Here is an 18,790-nt window from a genome sequence, read left to right as displayed (position 1 = left end):
TCCGGGCTGCCCCGTGGCGCGAACAGTTGGTGCTGCAAACACTTTACTCCTCCTTATCCCGACCCCCTCTCCGGGCCCTCCTCCAAACCCAAGCACAGGCCCGAAGAGTCACCCCCAAACGCGGTGAGCCGTGGCGCGCTCTCAACTCTTCGCCAGGAGCAGGTTGGAAGCTGGATTTTGGAGAGACTCGGGACTGGGGTCCGTGGCCAGCTCCTCCTAGATCCGGCGGCTTGCTTTTCATGTTTGAAAAGAAGATTTCGAATTACCTTTGGGCACGCCTTTTGAAAACATTTCTGGAGGAGCGCAGTGGGGTTCTTAATTGAGGGGAGAAGAGCCGAAGGGGCATTTCTCGGGCGTGGAATCTCCGTCTGGACCAGCGCGCGGCGCGGAGCGGAGCGGGGCGCGCCAGCCAGAGCCGCCTCCTGCCCGCGCCCCCTCCCCACTCCCCGGCACTCTTGCTCGCTGGCTGCCGGCGCGCGCACACCCCCCGCGCCGGACCCGCACCTCGGCGGGCGCCACACACTCGGCAGTCCGAGCCGCGGCAGCCGCAGCGGGATGGAGGCAGCACGCACCGAGCGCCCCGCAGGCTGGCCCGGGGCGCCCCTCGCCCGGACGGGGCTCCTACTCTTGTCTACGTGGGTCTTAGCTGGGGCTGAGATCACTTGGGGCGCGGCGGGCGGTCCTGGACTCCCTGCGGCTCCAGCTTCGTGGCCACCGGCTGTGCCTCCTCTCCCGCCGCGGGCATTGGCGAGCCGGTGGCAGGAAGAGCAGGCGATGGCGCGGAGGGAAGTCGCTCTGGGACGCCGGCCCGGACCCCAGCCGCTGTCCCGGCCAGGCGGATGTGAGAAATTAGAGATAGTCTGGGGGACGCCAGCGGTTCCTGGCAAGCCGGGTGGCGCAAGGAGGAGTCGCCGCGCACAGCCCCCCAGCGCCCTGGAGAGCGGGGACGCCTGGGCCACTGCCCCGGCAGATGGATCTCGAGCCGGCCGCACCTTGGACAAGGGACTCCGGGAGGAGGGGAAGGCACCGCGTACTGGGGGAACAGCGACCGAGGATCTCCGGTTGCCCAGCACCTCATTCGCACTAACCGGAGACTCAGCACACAACCAAGCCATGGTGCACTGGTCTGGGCACAACAGCAGCGTGAGTACCCACCAGGCGGCTGGTCCACCTGTCCCCAGCCAGGGGGGAGCAATGGGGATCCGCTAGGGGCGGGTGGTTGCTTGGGGATTGAGATGAGTTGAGGTGTCTCGACTTTTAGCTAAAACTCATTGCTGTGGCTCCCCTGGTGTCCCCAACAGGTTTGCGGAGTTGTGGTAGATGGTGTGCCTAGGGTCTGGGCTGCCGCACACAGGAGCGGAACGGGGGCTGTGGTCACTTCTTGGAGTACTCAGCAGAGAGAGAGCTGCTTCCTTTTGGAGAGTAGGTGCTTGGCTCCCTGGGTGAGTGTAGGGACTGATTCCTGTGACCTCAGGGGCAACCACCCCTTCCCCTGCCATCACCCCTGGCGGGGGAACGGGGAGGGGGGGCTTTGAGGCCACTCGAAGTTCCAGACTCCTGCCCTACTGGGGTGACAGCTGAAGGCGCGAGGGTCTCAGCCCTGGCTGAAGGCAGGGCCAAACCTTGGCCTTCAGGTGACCCCTGACCCTCTCCAAGCCCTAGCAGTTTCTGGAAAACCATAGGGGAGGCAGTAAAAAGTTAAAGTCAGAAAGGAAAGGCAGCGCCCTTCTGCACCCCTCATGCAAGAGCATGCAAGAGCACCCATATGTCACTGAAAAAAAAAGCCTCCACCAAAACCCACAACCTCTGGCCTCCGCTGCCGTGTCCTGTGCTACGTTTGGATCCCAGAGTGGAGTTGGGTCCCTTTGCTTTCTGCACGCTGTTCTTCCTATTTCTGGCCCTGTACCACCGCCGCCTGGTCCCCATGGATGCTGCTGTACCCAGAGGTGGTTGCTCGGCACGCAAGACTGGGGCACAGGCTCTGGGGAACAAGGCTGCCCTGGCAGCTGCAGTGACTCTGAGCGCTGCCAGAGGGATGCCCCCACCTCCTCAGGCACCCAGTCTTGTGTAGCCAAGCCAAGAAAAGGGGAAGAGTGGGCGCCAGTCTAAAGCGAGGGTCTGCCATGGTCTCCCACACTCTCTTATCCCTCCCGCTGCAGCTCACACTTCAGTCAGCCTTGAGACATCCTTTTGGGACCAGAGCAGAGCCCCTGTATGCGCTTGGCTGGGTGGGCATTGTGGGCCCAAGGAGAGTTGATGGATGTCTGTACGGGCAGCTTTGGGGAACTCAATGAGTGTGAAAGCCTCCGCCCCCTTGTATTTACCCTTATGATTGACATTGGAAACAATTTCCTTGGGAAATGGAACCTGGAAGGGTGGTTGTAATGGGGGTGAGAACACAGCAGTTAGGGGTCCTCAGAGCTCAGCTTGCTGGTATTAGCCAAGTGCAGGTTTCCTGGTTCCTCAGCATACAAGGCAAGGCGCTGGCAGCCCAGCCCGGGAAATGTGTGGAGCTCCGTGGCTGCATCTTTGCCAGCCTCATATTGGAGACCCCACAGATTGCGGCTGTAGAGCTCTGGGGTTCAAGAATGGACAAATGGGCATCTGTACCTGCATGAGTGATTGAAACTTCAGACTTCAGCTCTCTCCAAGGACGTGTGTTGAGTGTGAGCGAGAGAGGTTGATTGATTGTCTGGTAGCAGGAGTTGTGAATCATAACTTCAGTTTTGTTTCATAATTAAGAAGGGTGAGTGTGAGAGAGTGTGTGTATGTGTGTGTGTATGTATGTATTTGCCTGCCCGAGTAAGAGCAGGGACCAGGTGTGTGTAAGTAACCATTTATCAAGGAGGCGATGTTGCCCTCATATATTTGTGGCTCTCGTGCTATCACATGTGGGCTGTATAAATTTATTCCGCCTGAGGAATTTTTCCTATGTCTTTGTTTCTATTTTAATTTGCTTGTGTGGATGTGTGTGGTGTGTACCATCAAATTGGATCTGACTGGTACAGGAGGAGATTGCCCCTTCTCCAGCAGAGCTTCTGGTGGATTCGAACCACATACCTCTGGGATTACAGTGTCTGTTTTTATTTTAAGAATCATTTTTTTATATTGATGAAGCTTCTGAAGAAGAGCTCTAGAGAAAATGTTTCCTGCAAATGTTAGTGATATGTGAGTGGCATTTCCTGCTAATAGTGCAGGAAGTTCGGGGGGGGGGGGGGCAGGTTCAACTCTGTCCTCTCTGGAAAGTGGAGTTTCAGCCAGAAAAAGCCCAAAAGGGAGTGGGTCAGTTGGAGGGGAATATTTAGTGAGTGACCACGGCTCAGGTAGGCCACCAATAGCCCATGAGACTTACTGGTTTTGCCCCTGACCAGTTCTAATGCCCAAGCAAAGGCCAACCAGCTAACTGCCTTGCCTTGTCATCTTACAAGACTCAACGACAGCCCCTTCTGGCCATGTTTGCAGGTAGTGCCATTAAGCATATGGCTACAGAGTGCGCGGTCTCTACTACCATTATAGGGAGGTGGAGAAACATGGTAATATGGTCCCTGTCACTCTTGAGGGACCAGCTGGGAACCTTTCTCATCATCCTCCCCCCACTGGCCTTCCCCTCCTGCCTTGCCTTCCCTGAAGGCAGGAAAGAGAAGGTGCTAAAGCCAAAAGCCAGGTGAAGAATGACTGGGCTGAGGGAACTTGCAGGAGGTTGTTCTGCACTGTTTGCAAAGTGGAGGGAGATGTCCCTGCAAACAGACTATGGGCTTAACACCAGGCTCTTTTGATGGAAAGAGACTTCTGCCTTCTCTTCCGGACTTCTATCCAACTTCCATCCGGCTCTTCTCCAGAAAGGCTGTTCCATTTTTAACACATTTTTCTTTTTCTGGCCCTTTTTCTGAGTGCCCTCGGTGAGCTCCATTACTTGATGTGAGTTCTGTTTTGGAGACAGTTTTCAGTCAATCCTTGTAGCCATCAGTTGGGTTCCAAATGGCACAGTTTGCACTCAGTGATGTGGGAGCCAGCTGGGTAAGGAATGGGTCTCTGCAACACCTGCTGTGCCTAGCAGGTGGCCCAGGGCTTCAAGGGGCTGGAGAAAACCCTTGTCTAAAGGCTATGTCTGTGTTCTCTTTCACCCTATGACTGAATTGAGGTGGCTTGGGACTCAAAACAGGAGATGTACAGCAGGCAGGAGCTGAAGGAGTTTGGAGAGCAAGCAGACCCCCCCCCCCTTGTAATCATTACAGAGTGTGTGTGTGAACTTGGCCATGGAACCTCTGCCCAGGAGAAGGGAGCGATTTGTTGTTCCTCTGCTCCAGTTGTCTCCAGCTGGGCTCCCAGTGATTAATGGGTTAGAGTGTTCCACAAACATCCAGAGGGAGCCCAGTCCCCACAGCTTACAGGGAAACAGAAAAACACATCACGCAGCCTGTCTCCCTCAGTTGAAAGGAGGTGCCCACCCCCCTTGCTCAGTGAGTTGGCAAATGGCAGAGGAGAGCAGAAAGTTGGAAGGGCAGAACCCTTCACTAGATGCTGTGCTTCCCTCTTCGGATTAACCCTTTGTGGGGACCATTCCCAGAGCTGGGGTGAGAGTGCTGCACCCCTCTCCATCCAGCAGGAAGCAGGATTTGCAGGCTGCAGCCCCTGCAGTGAGCCTGGTCAGAATGACTTGCCAGCCACTTGCCAATGAATGTGCCTAACACTCCCCCTTCTTCCCGATGAGAAAGGAGAGATTCTGGCCACTGGGGGTCCCTTCCACACACCCCCTCCCCTGAGCTCTCTGGTAGGTGGAACACACAGATTCTTCCAGGCAGAATTTCATACCCTCAACTAATTCAGCTGGACTGTGCTCGAAAATATTTACTCCTAATGTGCAAAATAGTGACGGATTTGCTCAGATTAATTGTATTTCACTCACTGGAGCATCTAATTGTGGCTCCCAAACAGATTTTTCAAATAGCTCTTGGCTGGATCGCGTAGCCTTCATCGTCCCTGCTCACAACCCCCTTGTCACAATATCTTAATGCATTTTGCCTTCTCAGAGGCTTAATAAAGAAGCCTGCCACAGAAGCCATTCTTCAGGGGTTTGCCAAAAAGAATCTGTTTTTAATTAATATTACAAGGGAAGCCATCTCAGTTGAGATGTAGCCGGGAAATGCAGTGGGACAGAACAGCACTAATTGCTCCTGGTCACTGTCAGCGTGGTGGGTTGGGGAGGGGGAGAGGGGTGAGGATTGGACACAGGCTATTTGCATTCCCTCTGATGGCTTGGTGTTTCTGTGTGTGATTTGTTTCTTAGATCTGGCAGGGATTTCTAAGGTGAGCCGAAGTTGCAAACTCCTTAATTGGGAGGTCTGATTTAATGATTACAGAAATGGAATTTGCTTTGGAGCTGGTCATGAAGGAATGCTGGGAAATGGCTTTACCAATTGTGTTGGATTTAAAGGGAAAAGGGGCACTGGTGTTTCCACCGGCAAGAAAAGGAGGCCAAGTGCATAAAGAGTTGTTCTGCCAACCCAAAGGCAAGTGGTTCTAATCCACCAGCCACTTTCTGGGAGAAAGATGGGCAATCTTTGCAGTTAACAGCCATGGACCACCTGCCAGAGTGTCAGCTAGGAGTTGTTTGGCAATGGGTTGAGTTGATTGGCAGGATGGGTGAGGAATTGGAAGAACTACAATCCCCTGGGCTGTGTAAACCTGTAATTTTATTTTCACTGGAAGGATTTTGAAATTGGAGAGTCTGACCTTGGAATATCCTGTAAGGAGCAGAGGGGTTTTAAAATGTGGAGGAAGGTGGGAGAGAAGATTTCGTCAAAGATCAGTGGTTTATCTAAGGCCAAGACAGATGGACCACATCAGTTGAGGTCTGGTGGCTTGGCTCACCTTTTGATTTCTGGCTTCCTCTCTTCTTTTGGCCTCTGGGCTGCTTTGAGACACCTCCCTTCAAGGGTACCTTGAAAGTAACAAATGTCAAAAGCGATTTTTTTTTTTTATAACCAGTTTGGGAGAACAAAAGTCTATAGGGGAATGGAAAATACAGAATGGGATTGTTTGGTGGGCCACTTTTGATAAGCAGGACTGGTCCAATGGCATGAATGGGTTTAACAACCCATGAGTTCTCCTCTTAACGTCATGGTATCTGAGATAAAGGTGCATGAGGCCTGTCTCCACTGGCAGAGTCGAGCTAGGGGGTTTTCCTTTGCGGGTAGTTGGTACTCTATGGTGTTTAATTGAATGAATAAATGACAGCTCCAAATCTCCTTGAGAAGACTCTAAGAGGAATTAGAAATCTTTGTTCTAGGGATCTCTATCTCCCTCCCTCCCTCCTTTCCTTCCTCCCTTTCCCTCCCTCTCCCCTCCTCTCCTCCCCCTCCCCCTCCCTCTCGTCTTCTCAGATTGCTTAAAACTCAACAGCTGCTGTAACCAGGAATAATTTACTCACTATTTGCACATTCTGACTTGCATATATTTGGCTTCTTAATGTTGTGTGGTTTTTTTTTTCCGCCTGCCATTCAAGGCCTTTCACACTCTATGTCTAGTCCATTTCAGCTTTGTAGCTGTCCCTTGATGAAGAGACAAGGCATCCTTTCCCTTGCCCTTAGCTCCTTCTTTACCCCACCCTTTTTTCCAGGGTCTCCTTTCCTTAGGTGCCCCTTTCTTCCTCTATAGAAATGAAGTTGCTATTCAAGGTTGCCTTCAAGATCCAGACACAGTGGCTCTATGAAACTTCCCTTAGACAGACATCTCTAGCCAGTGTTTTCCCCCCTAATTGTTTAGAGACCTTACTGCACCACACATTTCATCATCTTTGGTGTAGTGCTTAGTGACTTTAATTTTATTTTATGAGTGGTCCAATGAAAACAAATAAAACAGCCCACACGCCAAAGGTTTGGTCAGCTCTTAGAATATTTGTCCTTTGGTGGGTAGCTCAGAGCTTGGCACATAGCTCAGTGGATTCTTACTGAATGGATTTTTGGAAAATCTCTAGGTGTGAGAGAGCTGGAATGGAGATCCATTTTTGCCTTAAGCTGACAAGTTCCCTAACCCTGGCCCTAAGTATCACTGCACTTACCTACTGTATCATCATATGTGATTTTAATACAAGATGCAGAGGCAGAAACCCTATTTGTTAGGAGGATAGACATGAAGGCTATTGAGTAATCCTGATTTTTTCCTGTGTTCTTCAGTTATCAGAGTCAAGCATTTGCCTGGGAATAAGAATAGAACAGTGTGTATGTGTGTGGTATTGTTCTCGGCACTGTGCACTTGGCAGGGGTGTGATGGAGTGGGAGGAAGGAGAGGAAACCACTTCCCTCCAGGTCCACACAGTGCGCTTTGGACTTAAGATTGCTCTTCTGTGAAGTTAAATAACTGCATGACAACAAGACAGATGCCCCAGGGTGGTAGGTGGCTAATTGTCAAGTGATGGTTTCAGGCTGTGAGCTCAGAGGAGCAAGGTTCACTCTGGGAGATTCCAGGGGCAAGTGGACTTGGGAGTTGCTTTCATTGAATCACTCCATGTAGAGATGAGGATTGTGGGGCTCAGACAGAAGGCTGGCACCCTAGAACTTAGATCCTTCTTTTCTCTCTATATAGCCATCCTCTGCTCAGCTTTTGATCCTGTTTCCTTGGGTTTATACAGAGAATTTTCCTTCTGAGAGGATATAAATACTTTTGTTCACTTGAGATAAAGTGCTGTCCATTTTACAGATGAGCTGGGTGAGGCCTAGGATGGGTCACTCAGAGAGAGGTAGGTGTAGATTCTTCCCTCATTTCCAGAGCTGTGTTCTTCTCTGTTCTCTCATCCCAGCAATAGGTAAAAATCTGCTTATCTCTACTAACCATTCTTAAAGGGGACCTCTTGTGAGTCACCTCACCATCTGAGTAAGTGAGTGAATCAAGCCTGGTTACATCACCGGGAACATTTTGCGTATTTATTTTTATCAATGTCATTTGGATTTAATTCTTTATGGGAATGCTGTTATTTTTTTTTAAATAAAATTTTTATTTTATACTGGTTTACTTACAGAGTTCATATACATTGTTTTTCACACTGAATCTTTCCCATTTTCTTTACCCACTTCTCCATCCACCTGTCAAATTGTGCAACCCTGTGATCACCGTACCCCCACCCCACCCCCCGCCCATCCCCACTTTTCTGCTCCCACCCTTCCCCCTTGGGTCCTCATGCATGTTTTACAATAATGGTCTTATACAGTATTTGTCCTTATTGGACTGAGGTAGTTCACTTCGCATAATGCTCTCCAGTCCCTCCCAAGTTAAGTAGTAATTTTCAAAATCCTTGTTCCTGCACTCTGTATAGTAGGGAATGCTGTTCTTTATAAAGCACTGGTAAATGGGCTGTACATGTGGGGTCTAAGAACTTTAGGATTGCACAGATAGCTTGCTACTCTTAGCTGGGGAGCAGAGGAAATGATCTCAGCTGGATTGAGAGAAGAGGGTCGGAGGGCACGTTGGGGCAGGTGCTTAGGGCTACTGCTATTCTTTTTTTTTATCTTTAGTTCTATTTTATTAATTTTAATGAACATTTACAGAGATTTTTGATTTCTATTCATTCATTGTTGCACTTTTCTCCCTGCCCACCCTTTCCCCCAGTTCACTCCTCTCTTTGAAAAGTAAAAGAAAAATTCTTTCATTGGTATCTAATTCCCCTCCCACTCCCGTGCCTTTCCCTCCCCACCCCGCACCGCCCCAAGTACACTCCACTATGCAACCTTAATTCTGAACTCTTGTGATAATTATAATCCCGTATCATATATAGCTTTTAAATTGTTCTCTCCCTCATCATATGCAGTATACATAATTTATCCAGTTTTTCTCAGTCTTACCCCAACCCTGATGTCAGTCCCATTCTACAACAGCGGCACCGTGACTACTGCTGTTTCTGAGTGCCATTGGGTAGGCAGGCCTCTGTACAGCAGAACCAAACACTGCCTGACCCTGCGCCGTCCTCACAGTCCTGCTCTGCCTACGCCCATCCCTGCAGCCGCTGTGCCAGTCCATTTCATTGAGGGTCTTCCTCTTTTACAGTGGCCCTTGACTTTCTCAAGCATGGTATCTCCCTCCAGAGACTGACTCCTCTTGATAACAAGCCCAGAGAGTGTGAGGCAGCCTCAGCATCCAGGCGTCTAAAAAGCATTCTCACGGTGCCTCTTCCTAGAGAAATTTGTTTATCCTCTTGGCAGTCCGGGGGACATTCAGTATTCTTCGCCAAGGGCTGGTGATCAGTGCAGCCGTGTCAGTACTGACCAGAAGCCTGTGACTCTGTGCAGACTACACATGAGTTGAGGGGCAAGTGAGGAATGAAGCTCCAAAGAATGATGAAGGGTAATGGGAGAGTATTGCATGTACCATGGACTGCCAAGAAAGCAGATTCATCCTAGAGAGGGTTAAACCAGGCTGCTCCTTGGAGGCAAGGATTCTGGGGCTTCATCTGACATACTTTGGACATGTTGTAAGGAGAGACAGGTCCTTGGAGAGGGACACCATGCTGGGTAGAGTAGAGGGACAGCGCAGGAGGAGTAGACCCTCTATGAGTTGGATTGATTCAGTGACTGGGGTACTCGGGATGGGTGTGTCAGAGACAGTGAGATTGGCACAGGACAGAGCGGAGTTTAGGGCTGTTGTACATAGGGTCGCTGTGAGTCTCAAATGACTTGACGGCACATAACAACAACAACAACAATGGGAGTGTGTGGATTGTGTGGCGATTTATCCATCATGCAGCGATGACAGGATGACTTGTGTGTGTTTGTATTTGTAGAGAATTTCAGCCATTCCTTCTGATTATGGAGACTAGATGTAGACTAGGAGCGTGGAATAAGGCTGCATTCTAAATGGTCACTGGTATGATGCTGGAGTGAGGAACCTGGGTTTGAATCCCATCTCTTAATACTTCTGTGATGGCAGACAAGTTATTACTTGTAGTTTGCCAATTTTTTTATCAGTAAAAAGGGGATGATGATGATAATAATCATTCCCTTCACTTCAGCTCATTACAAAGATTAAATGAGATAACGTATATGAGAAAATGCTTAAAGGAAGTGTCTGACCTGTAATGCCTTTAGGTGCCGTGGAACCAGCTGACTCATAGCAACCCTGTGAACAAGAGAGCTGACCTTTGCCCCTTCCTCCGGATCTCAGTCACGCTCCAGCTCATTGTGATGACTCACCACATTAAGTCAGTCCATCTTGTTGGGTGTCTTTCTCTCTGTTTCTGACCATCTAACTTCCCAAGCATGATACCTTTTCCCAAGGACCTCCTGACAGCTAGCCCCCGAGTATGTGAGCTGCAGTTCTGCCGTCTTTGCCTCTAAGGAGGACCCTGGTTGCACTTCCTCAACCATCTAGCTGTTTGTTCTTTTGGCAGTCCACAGGATATTCCGTGCTCTTCTTCAACACCACAATTCAAAGGCATCGAGTCTTCTTCTGTTCCACTTATTCACTGTACAACTTCCCAATTGCATAGGAAAGCAATTGAAAGTACCAGGAGACCCTCAAGACAGGTTAGGTGGTTTTATAGATGTTTCCCATCCATATCCGATGGAAGCAGAGGAACGAGTGTTTGCTCAGTGTTGTCTCATGAGCTGGTTGCAAAACTTTGACCAGAATGCATTTCCCAGTAAGCCCATGCCCTCAGTCAGACAGCTCTGGGGGAGACCTAGCTTGTGGGCAGTGCTGCAGTATGTGGTGAAATAGATATCTACCAATGTCAGTGACAATGCAGCTGGCTTTTTGAAAAGCCTCAAATCAATGATCAATCACTATTCCCCCATCTACTACTGACAGATTTTTTTTTAAAAGAAAAATTTTATTTGCGATACAGCAGTGTCATCTTTAGCCTGATTCTAACCATTTCCTTTGGAAATTTTGAGTAGTAGTTTCAGAAAGCCGTGTGTCTTTTCATGGACATGGATAACCGCAGCTTCTCCTGGCTTGGACACCAACCGTTGAACTTCTTGACTACTCACGGAAGCCTTCTTGAAGGACATGGGTGAAACTGACCTCTTCAGAAAGGACATTTGGCTGCTGGGTTGATTGTCAAGGAGAGAGCTGAGAGTGGCAAAGACGGATGTCCGTTGCAATTGTGAAATGAACTTCGATGTCCTAATGTGACTCCTCTGAATCTCCCGGCTCTGTCTTTGTTCTGAGGGTGAAAAGGGAATGTCTGTGGTGGAAGGCTCTCTGTCCCCTCTTTCTCAGAATGATACCACTTAGTTCATCGTGCCCTATACTCACTGACTTGTGGGCTTCAATTCCCTTTTGTCTGCGCCCCGTGCACCAGAAATGGAACCCAAGAACCTTACACAGACACTAGAGGGAGTGTTGCCTTGGAAAAGAAGTGAAAATAGATAGGATGAAATAATAACAACAGCAACAACAAAAAGGTATGCTGCATGAGGAGTTGTTTCAAAGAGGAGCAGCAGAGAGGAGGGAGCCTGCAAGTGCATTGTGTGAGGGGTGGATTGGCGACTCGAGCATGAATTATTGATTAGCAGTAGGTCAGTCAGTGTGGTGCTGGGCAGCTGATTATTTGGCTTGTTACTGCATGGGGGGAAAAACCCACCCAGGTAGATTTTTGCACAAATATGCCTGTTCTTAGACATTCAGTGTATTAATGAAGCAGCTAAGACTCCAGAAAACTGCTCTGCCAGAAGTCATGCTCAGACTTGGCTTTTCCCCTCACCTTTTATATATGGTCTTTTCCCCTTACTTTCTTGTACATGATGATCATTCACAAATAAGTTTTGGAGTCAATGGAATAAGTGCTTTCTTAAACACACAAACATGCTTAGGAGAATGATGAGCGTCTTGGACGTGGGAAGGGTCTACCTTGTTTTCACACCTGTAGGCCTTGGCCCTTAATCCCTGAGACATCGCACTTACCGCTCTCTAGTTCTCAGTCATGCATGTCAGATACTGTCTTCTCCAAAGCCTGCTTACTATCAAAAAGGCTCTGGTGGCACAGCAATTTGGGGCGTGGCTGCTAACCCACAGGTTGGTGGTTTAAAGTCACCCAGCCACTGTCCTGAGAGAAGGACTTGTCATTTACTCAGAGCTGCGCAGCTCCACCTGACGGTAGGACAAGTATTTACTTGATTGTCATCATGCACAGTCTCCTGGGAATTTGAACCTCTACCTGTGGGCAGGTGAACTCCTACCTGAATGGGTTTTCTTAGATCTAGTCAGGAAACAGCTAAAGTTGCAGTTAGCGTCTTCCTTTGTAAGACACCACTCCATGAGCGACCTAAGGTATTTTGGGAAAAGGCTGTTGACTTGGGCAACTTCCTCTCATCTACCTTGGGCATGATGCCAGGAAAGACCAATCTTTGGAAAAAGACGTCATGTTGGGAAAGCAGGACGATCAGAGAGAGAAGACGACTCTCAACAAGACGGATTGACGTAGTGACTGGAGCAGTGAGCTTGAGCGTGGCGGAGATGTGAGGGAGGATGGTGCCGGATAGGGCAACGTGCAGATCTGTTGTTCATAGGGTTGATGTGAGTCATAGCCTACGTGATGACACCTAACAGCAATGACAGTTGGCCTGAGAGTTGGGATTTCTGTATTTGGGGTCATGATTTACATTAATTAAGAGCCTTTGCTGGAGTGGCATCCGCTTCCTACATGACATGCCTCCGGAAACTCTATGAACTTTGATAAATGTAGATAGTTGTAGAGGGGCTTCAGGTCTTTTGTTCATAGTGTCGCTATGAGTTGTGCTCGACTCGAAGGCAATCAACAACAACAACAACAACAGTCTTTACTAGGTCACCTGCTTCTCAGGTGTAAAGGGCAAAGACTTTTCCAAGTGCAGTAGCATATATATCTGTGAATAAGGGGGTTGTTTCCCTCCTATTTAGTTTCATGGGTGTCTCTGTAAGCCAAGATTTTGAATTTTGAAGATGCTTCTTGAGAACGCTTGGGTTTGGTCTTATCTTGCGCTGGTGCAATTTCTCTCATTCATTCATACATCCAGTAATTTGGTTAGCATGATGAAAATTGAGTTTGTTCCATTCTCTGGGATTCAGTTTCCTCAGCTGTCAAATGAAAGAGAAGTTGCCTGAAGTGGAGATACAAACCCATGTCACAAGAAACAAACTGTGAAAAGGGGCCACTCATTTTATAAAATGTGTAAAATGGGGATGGTCCTGTGTCTCCCCTTCCTATCACAGTTAAATCATGAGAAAAGCGCTGGAAAGAACAGGGACGTTATGAACTCAAGATGGTAGTTTATTTCTTGGTTACTCCTTAAGTAACTGGAGCACCTTGTATATCAAATCTAGACCCTGCACACCTTCAGTCTTCTCCAAGTGCAAATGGAACGCTTCTGTTAGCCCACATACCAAATTAATAAAAATGTTAAGATTCTGATTCAAGGTGTGATGGACAGTTTATTTCAAGTCACATCTGATAGGTTAAAATTCTCAGATGCGAGTGTAATTTGGATGTTTTATAAAAGCATTTGTTCCCAGACATTCAAGGTGGGGGGGGTGGGGAAGAAGAACGAACTGATGAGGAGGGTAGAGAAAACAGTGCAACAATGAATGAATGAAAACCCAAAATCTCTGTAAATGTTCATTAAAACTAATAAAATTTAATAATATATAATACTAATAATAATTTTAAAAAAGCATTTGTTCCAGGGCTTGGCCTTTGTTCATTGCCGTGCCTTTCTCCTCTCAGATCGTATCGAGTATTTGGAGAGCACCTCTGCTGTGTCTTATGGAAAGTACAAAAGAGCACCTGACCCCGACTCAGCCCCCCAGAAGCCTGAAATCATGTGTGTGGGATTCACAGGTTAGGAGAACACAGTGGAGAACTGTGTGAGATAGCATTAACTGTGTGCTAATTTAAGCACACTTAGGAAATACTTTGGATGTAATCAAGACTCCAGTGAATGACAATGAAGAAAAAGGTTTAAAATAATGTGGTGGTTTTTACTGTCTCTAAGAAAATCCAGGAACGTGGGTGGAAATAGAGGTGATCTTGGATCACTACACCTGATCTGTGTGATGAGGCGTATCCTGCGCTTTGAGGTCAAATAGATCCATCGCACAGTTTGGCACTAGACCAAGATTCTTTCATACTACTTTGGGCCATAATTTTCTTGAACAGCTTTTTGCTTTCCCTTGAGCCTTGAATTGTTTTATTTTCCTTGTAGACTAAAGAAACATCTGTGTTTCCAGCATAAAACCAAAAACCATACCCTGTGCCTCCAAGTCCATTCTGACTCCTAGGGACCCTGTAAGACAGTGGAGTGGTCCAGTAGGTCCAGTTCCTAGGCTGTCGTTTTTGTGGCAGCAGATAACTACATACTTGTTTTTTCTTCTATAGAGCAGCTGGTGCATTTGAACTCTTGACCTTTCAGTTGGTAGCTGAATGCTTAACCATTGTACCGCCAGGGTGCTCTTCTCCACCATAGCACTCACATATTCCAGATTTCTAAATGATTTATTATGGAATATTCCAGAATGTATTGATTATTTACTAGCTCTGATTCCCTGTTGTTGTCTGGAGATGTCTGTTCTACTCCCATGGTAGTATCTCTTTAATTCTCTGAACCTCTTTAAAGTCCTGAAGAGGAAAGATGTTGGTTTAAAGCCCACGGTGTTCCTGATCCCAGCTGGTATTTTCAGTTGTTTCATTTGCATGTGAAAGTTGGATGATGAATAAGGAAAACTGGAGTGTGGATGCCTTTGAATTGTGATATTGGTGAAGAGAATTGACCATGTACCTTAGACTGTGAAAGGAAAGACGGGAATTTGTCTTGGAGAAAAGTTAGGGTGTTCCTTAGAAGCAAGGTGGTGAGACTTCCTCTCACACAGTTTGGGCATGCTGTCCCGAGGCTCCAGTCCCTTGGAAATGACATCATACTTGGAAAGGTAGACGATGGGAGAAGGAGAGGAAGACCTTCAATGCGATGGATGACATAGTGGCTGTTACTGTGAACTTGAGCATAGCTATAAGATTTTGAGGATGATTTAAGTGTGTTTTACATAGGACTACTATGAGCCCGAGTTGACTTGAGGACCCCCTCATAACAAGACAAACATTTGACTGTGCAGATCACCATGAATTGTGGCTTACATTGAGAAGAATGGGAATTCTAGAACACTAAATTGGGCTCCAAGAAGCAGTTGTTTGAACAGACTAAGGAAACTCTGCATTTCTTAAAATCAGAAAACACGTGTATCAGAACGGTATACTTTCTCCTTACCTTTTTAAGTCTCTGTGCTGGGAAAAGAAATTGAGAAATTGGTCTGTATGAAGAAAAATGTAGCATCAGAATTGGAAGAAGACTCAACAACAACCTGCCTTATGTAGATGACACAACCTTGACTGCTGAAAGTGAGGAAGACTTGAAGCACTTAATGTGAAAGATTAAAAACTACAGCCTTCAATATTGATTGCCTCTCAGTATCAAGGAAACAAAAGTCATTACCGTTGGATTAATTGGCAACATCATGTTAGATGGATAAAAGGTTGAAGTTGTCAATAGTTTCCATTTACTTGGACCCACTAACAACATCCATGGTAGAAGCTGTCAAGAAATTAAAAGGCATGTTGCATTAGGAAAATGTTCTGTATGTAGACGGGCTCTCCAGGGTGCTAAAGAGCAGTGATGTCATTTTGTAGACCAAGGTGTGCCTGATGCAAGCCATAGTACTTGTTTCCTTTACATATGAAAGCTGGACAATAAGTAAAGAAAACCAAAGAAGATCCATGTCTTTGAATTGTGGTGTTGGCAAAGTGTACTGGATTATCCCGTTGACTGCCAAAACAGTAAACAAGTCTGTCTTGGAGAAAGTGCAACCAGGTTGCTCATTAGAGGCTAGAACATTGTCACGAGGGGGCCAATTCTTGGAAAAAGATACCGTGCTGGGAAAAGTGGAGGTGAGAGAAGAAAGGAAGACCCTGGAAAAGATAGCTTTCTACAGTGGCTGCAGCAATGGGCTTGAGTATGTCAGAGTTGGTAAGGGTGGTGCAGGACGGGCCAAGGTTCAAATCTGTGGTTCACAGGGACACTGCAAGTTGTAGTTGACTCGAGGGTTTATAACAGTGTAACAACAACAACAACAAGTTTTCTTTCTTGGGTTGCTTTTCATTTTATTCTTGTTGTTGTTGTTGTTATGTGCCATCGAGTTGGTTGTGACTCATGGCGACCCTATGTACAACAGCCCTAAACCGTGTTCTATCCTGTGCCAATCTCACTGCCTCTGACACACCCATCCCGATCACCCCAGTCACTGAATCAATCCACCTTATAGAGGGTCTTCCCCTCCTGAGCTTTTCCTCCACCCTCCCAAGCATGATGTCCCTCTCCAAGGACCGACTGTCCCTCCTTACAATATGTCTAAAGTATGTCAGATGAAGCCCCAGAATCCTTGACTCCAAGGAGTAGCCTGGTTTAACCCTCTCCAGGATGAATCTGTTTGTTTTCTTGCCAGTCCAGGGTACATTCAATACTCTACTTCAGCACCACAGCTCAAAGGCATCAGTTCTCCTTCTGTCCTCCTTAGTCATTGTTCAACTCTGGTAAGCCTTAAAATACTTTTTGTTCCTGAAAGTAAATTAGGCCTGGTTTCAGCCCGCTATATTGACATAACTATTAATATATTTTTATTTTCTTAAATTTTAAAATCCTTTCATGAAAATGCTTTTATTATGATAGTAATATATATTATACAACATATTCCAATTTTTTTTTTTGACGTGTCAGGTTCAGGGAGTAGGAAATCTTTTTAACTTTCAAAAGAACCAGACACGCGGAAGGGTAGATTGTGTGACTACCAGTCTCTATGGGAGCTATTTATGTCCTGTCATAACATTTCTTTTGCCCTCACACTGACTTCATCTACATGTGCAAATCTATGGTAAAAAGAACATTTTTAATGTGTTCGCATAGGCAGCACATATACTAAAATTAGAACGATACACAGAAGATTAGCATGGCCCCTGTGCTGGGGTGATACACAAATTCGTGACACATTCCATATTTTTTTTAAAGCACACTCCCCTTGACCTCTCAGGTATGTAGATTAATGGTAGGCTTTATATAATCTTCTGGTTTGGGGTTTTATGTGTTTCTCATCCCTCCCAATGATAGAGATGAGTGTAGGCAAAGGATGAGACTCCGATAACTTAGTGAAATTTGTGAAGCATATCCCAGGAAGGAGACTAATACAGTGCAGCCAGATTCACACAAAAGTGTGAAAAGTGTCAAGTGTGAAAAAAGTGTGCTGTGGTTGATTAATAAGTTACAGAGTAATTTACTATGGGCACTTAATATAGGACTCAACCAAAAAGTCGGTTTCAAAATCGCCAAGAAACCACCAAACCCGCCTCAGTTAGTTCCCACTAACCACAGCCCTACATGTTGAGGAGCACTGCCCGTAATATTTCTAACACCATGAATCTTTGCGGGAGCAAACTGTCTCATCTTTTGTGTAGCAGCTGCTGGGTTTGAACTTCTACTGTCTGTCTGGTTAACAGCTGAATGATTGAATCCTTTTAAAAAGTGATTTTGGCTACCTTTTATTTAAAAACAATTTAGAACAGCTTTTTAAAGCTTCATCAATATTCATTAATAATTCAGCGAGTATTTAGGGAGTACCCTGTGTTCCAGGCATGGGAGAGATCAGGGAACATTGAGGAGGACGGGTACATGATACTATCGGAGAAGTTAGCATTGATGTTAGGGAGAGCAGAGAGAAAGGGGCAAAGGAGCTTGGATCTCAGAGACCTGAAGAGCCCATTAGAAGTAGAGGAGAAGGCAGTATGTCCTGAGTGCATACCATCTGTGGTTCAAGGGACTGAAATAGGCCAGTGTGGGGCTGCAGCAAGGACGTGGAGGATGTAGGGTCGTGGAGAGACGAAACTAGACAGGAAGGGTCGGGAGGATCACGTGGGGTGTTATGAGGGACAGGGAAGGAATCTCTTCTTAATTCTAAGAGCAAAGGAAGAGCCCTGTGCAAGCTTAAAGTGTCAGAGTGACAGATTTACATTGAAGAAATGACTCTGACCACTCCATGTTCTCAGTGGTGCTGAGAGACCAGGGACTAGGATATTGCTGAGCTGGGTGAGAAGGGACCCAGTGCAGGAGATACTTAACGAGTGTGAGCAGTTGTGTTTGTGGTTTCGATTCTTCATTCTTTCCCAGAATGGTCTTGTTTGGGGCACTGATTGTGCTACTGACCCAAAGGTCACGCCCCTCTAACAGGTGGAATCCACCAGTCGTTCCAAGGGAGAAAGGTGATTTAAAGCCTCAAGAGCCCAGTGGGTATCAGCTATGGGTTGGTTCTGACTTGATAACGATACGTGTTTTTTTATTATTATTAATTTTAATGAAAATTTACAGAGACTTTGGATTTCCTTCTTTCATTGTTACACTTTTCTCCTTGCCCCCCACCTCTCCCACTTTGCTCTTCTCTTTGAAAAAGAAAAGTTCTTTCTTTGTTTTGCAATCCCTACCCCCAAGTCCACTCCACTATGTAGCCTTCATTCTGGATTCCTGTCGTGACAATAATACTTAATCATATATCCCTTTCTAAGAGTTCTTTCTCTTCCTCATCTGTTTCGATGCAGTATACATAATTTATCCCATCTTTCTCAGTCTCCCGCCAACCCCGATGTCAGTCCTGTTTTACAACAGTAGCGCGATGTAGTATTTGTCCTTTGTGTCTGAGATATTTCACTCAGCGTAATGTCCTTCAGGGTCACCCATTTTGAATAATTTCATGAGTTCCTTGTTTTTCAGTTCAGCATAGTATTCCATTGTGT

The 18,790-nt window shown here is 46.8% G+C and overlaps 1 protein-coding gene across 1 annotated transcript in view; it reads left to right on the top strand.

Annotated features, from left to right (window-relative positions):
* The first annotated feature begins 555 nt into the window (after positions 1 to 555).
* Positions 556 to 18,790, top strand: part of SORCS3 (sortilin-related VPS10 domain containing receptor 3) — an 839,716-nt gene continuing 821,481 nt past the window's right edge. The window contains exon 1 of the mRNA XM_006879952.1: positions 556 to 1,143. Within this exon, the coding sequence (XP_006880014.1) occupies positions 556 to 1,143 (588 nt within the window). The remainder of the gene's footprint in view (positions 1,144 to 18,790) is intronic.

This window comes from Elephantulus edwardii, unplaced genomic scaffold, assembly GCF_000299155.1.
Source record: "Elephantulus edwardii isolate Elephantulus edwardi_28Jun2011 unplaced genomic scaffold, EleEdw1.0 scaffold00006, whole genome shotgun sequence".
NCBI lineage: Eukaryota > Metazoa > Chordata > Mammalia > Macroscelidea > Macroscelididae > Elephantulus > Elephantulus edwardii.
The sequence above is the reverse complement of the archived record's forward strand: the minus strand, read 5'-3'. Positions and strand labels throughout refer to the sequence as shown.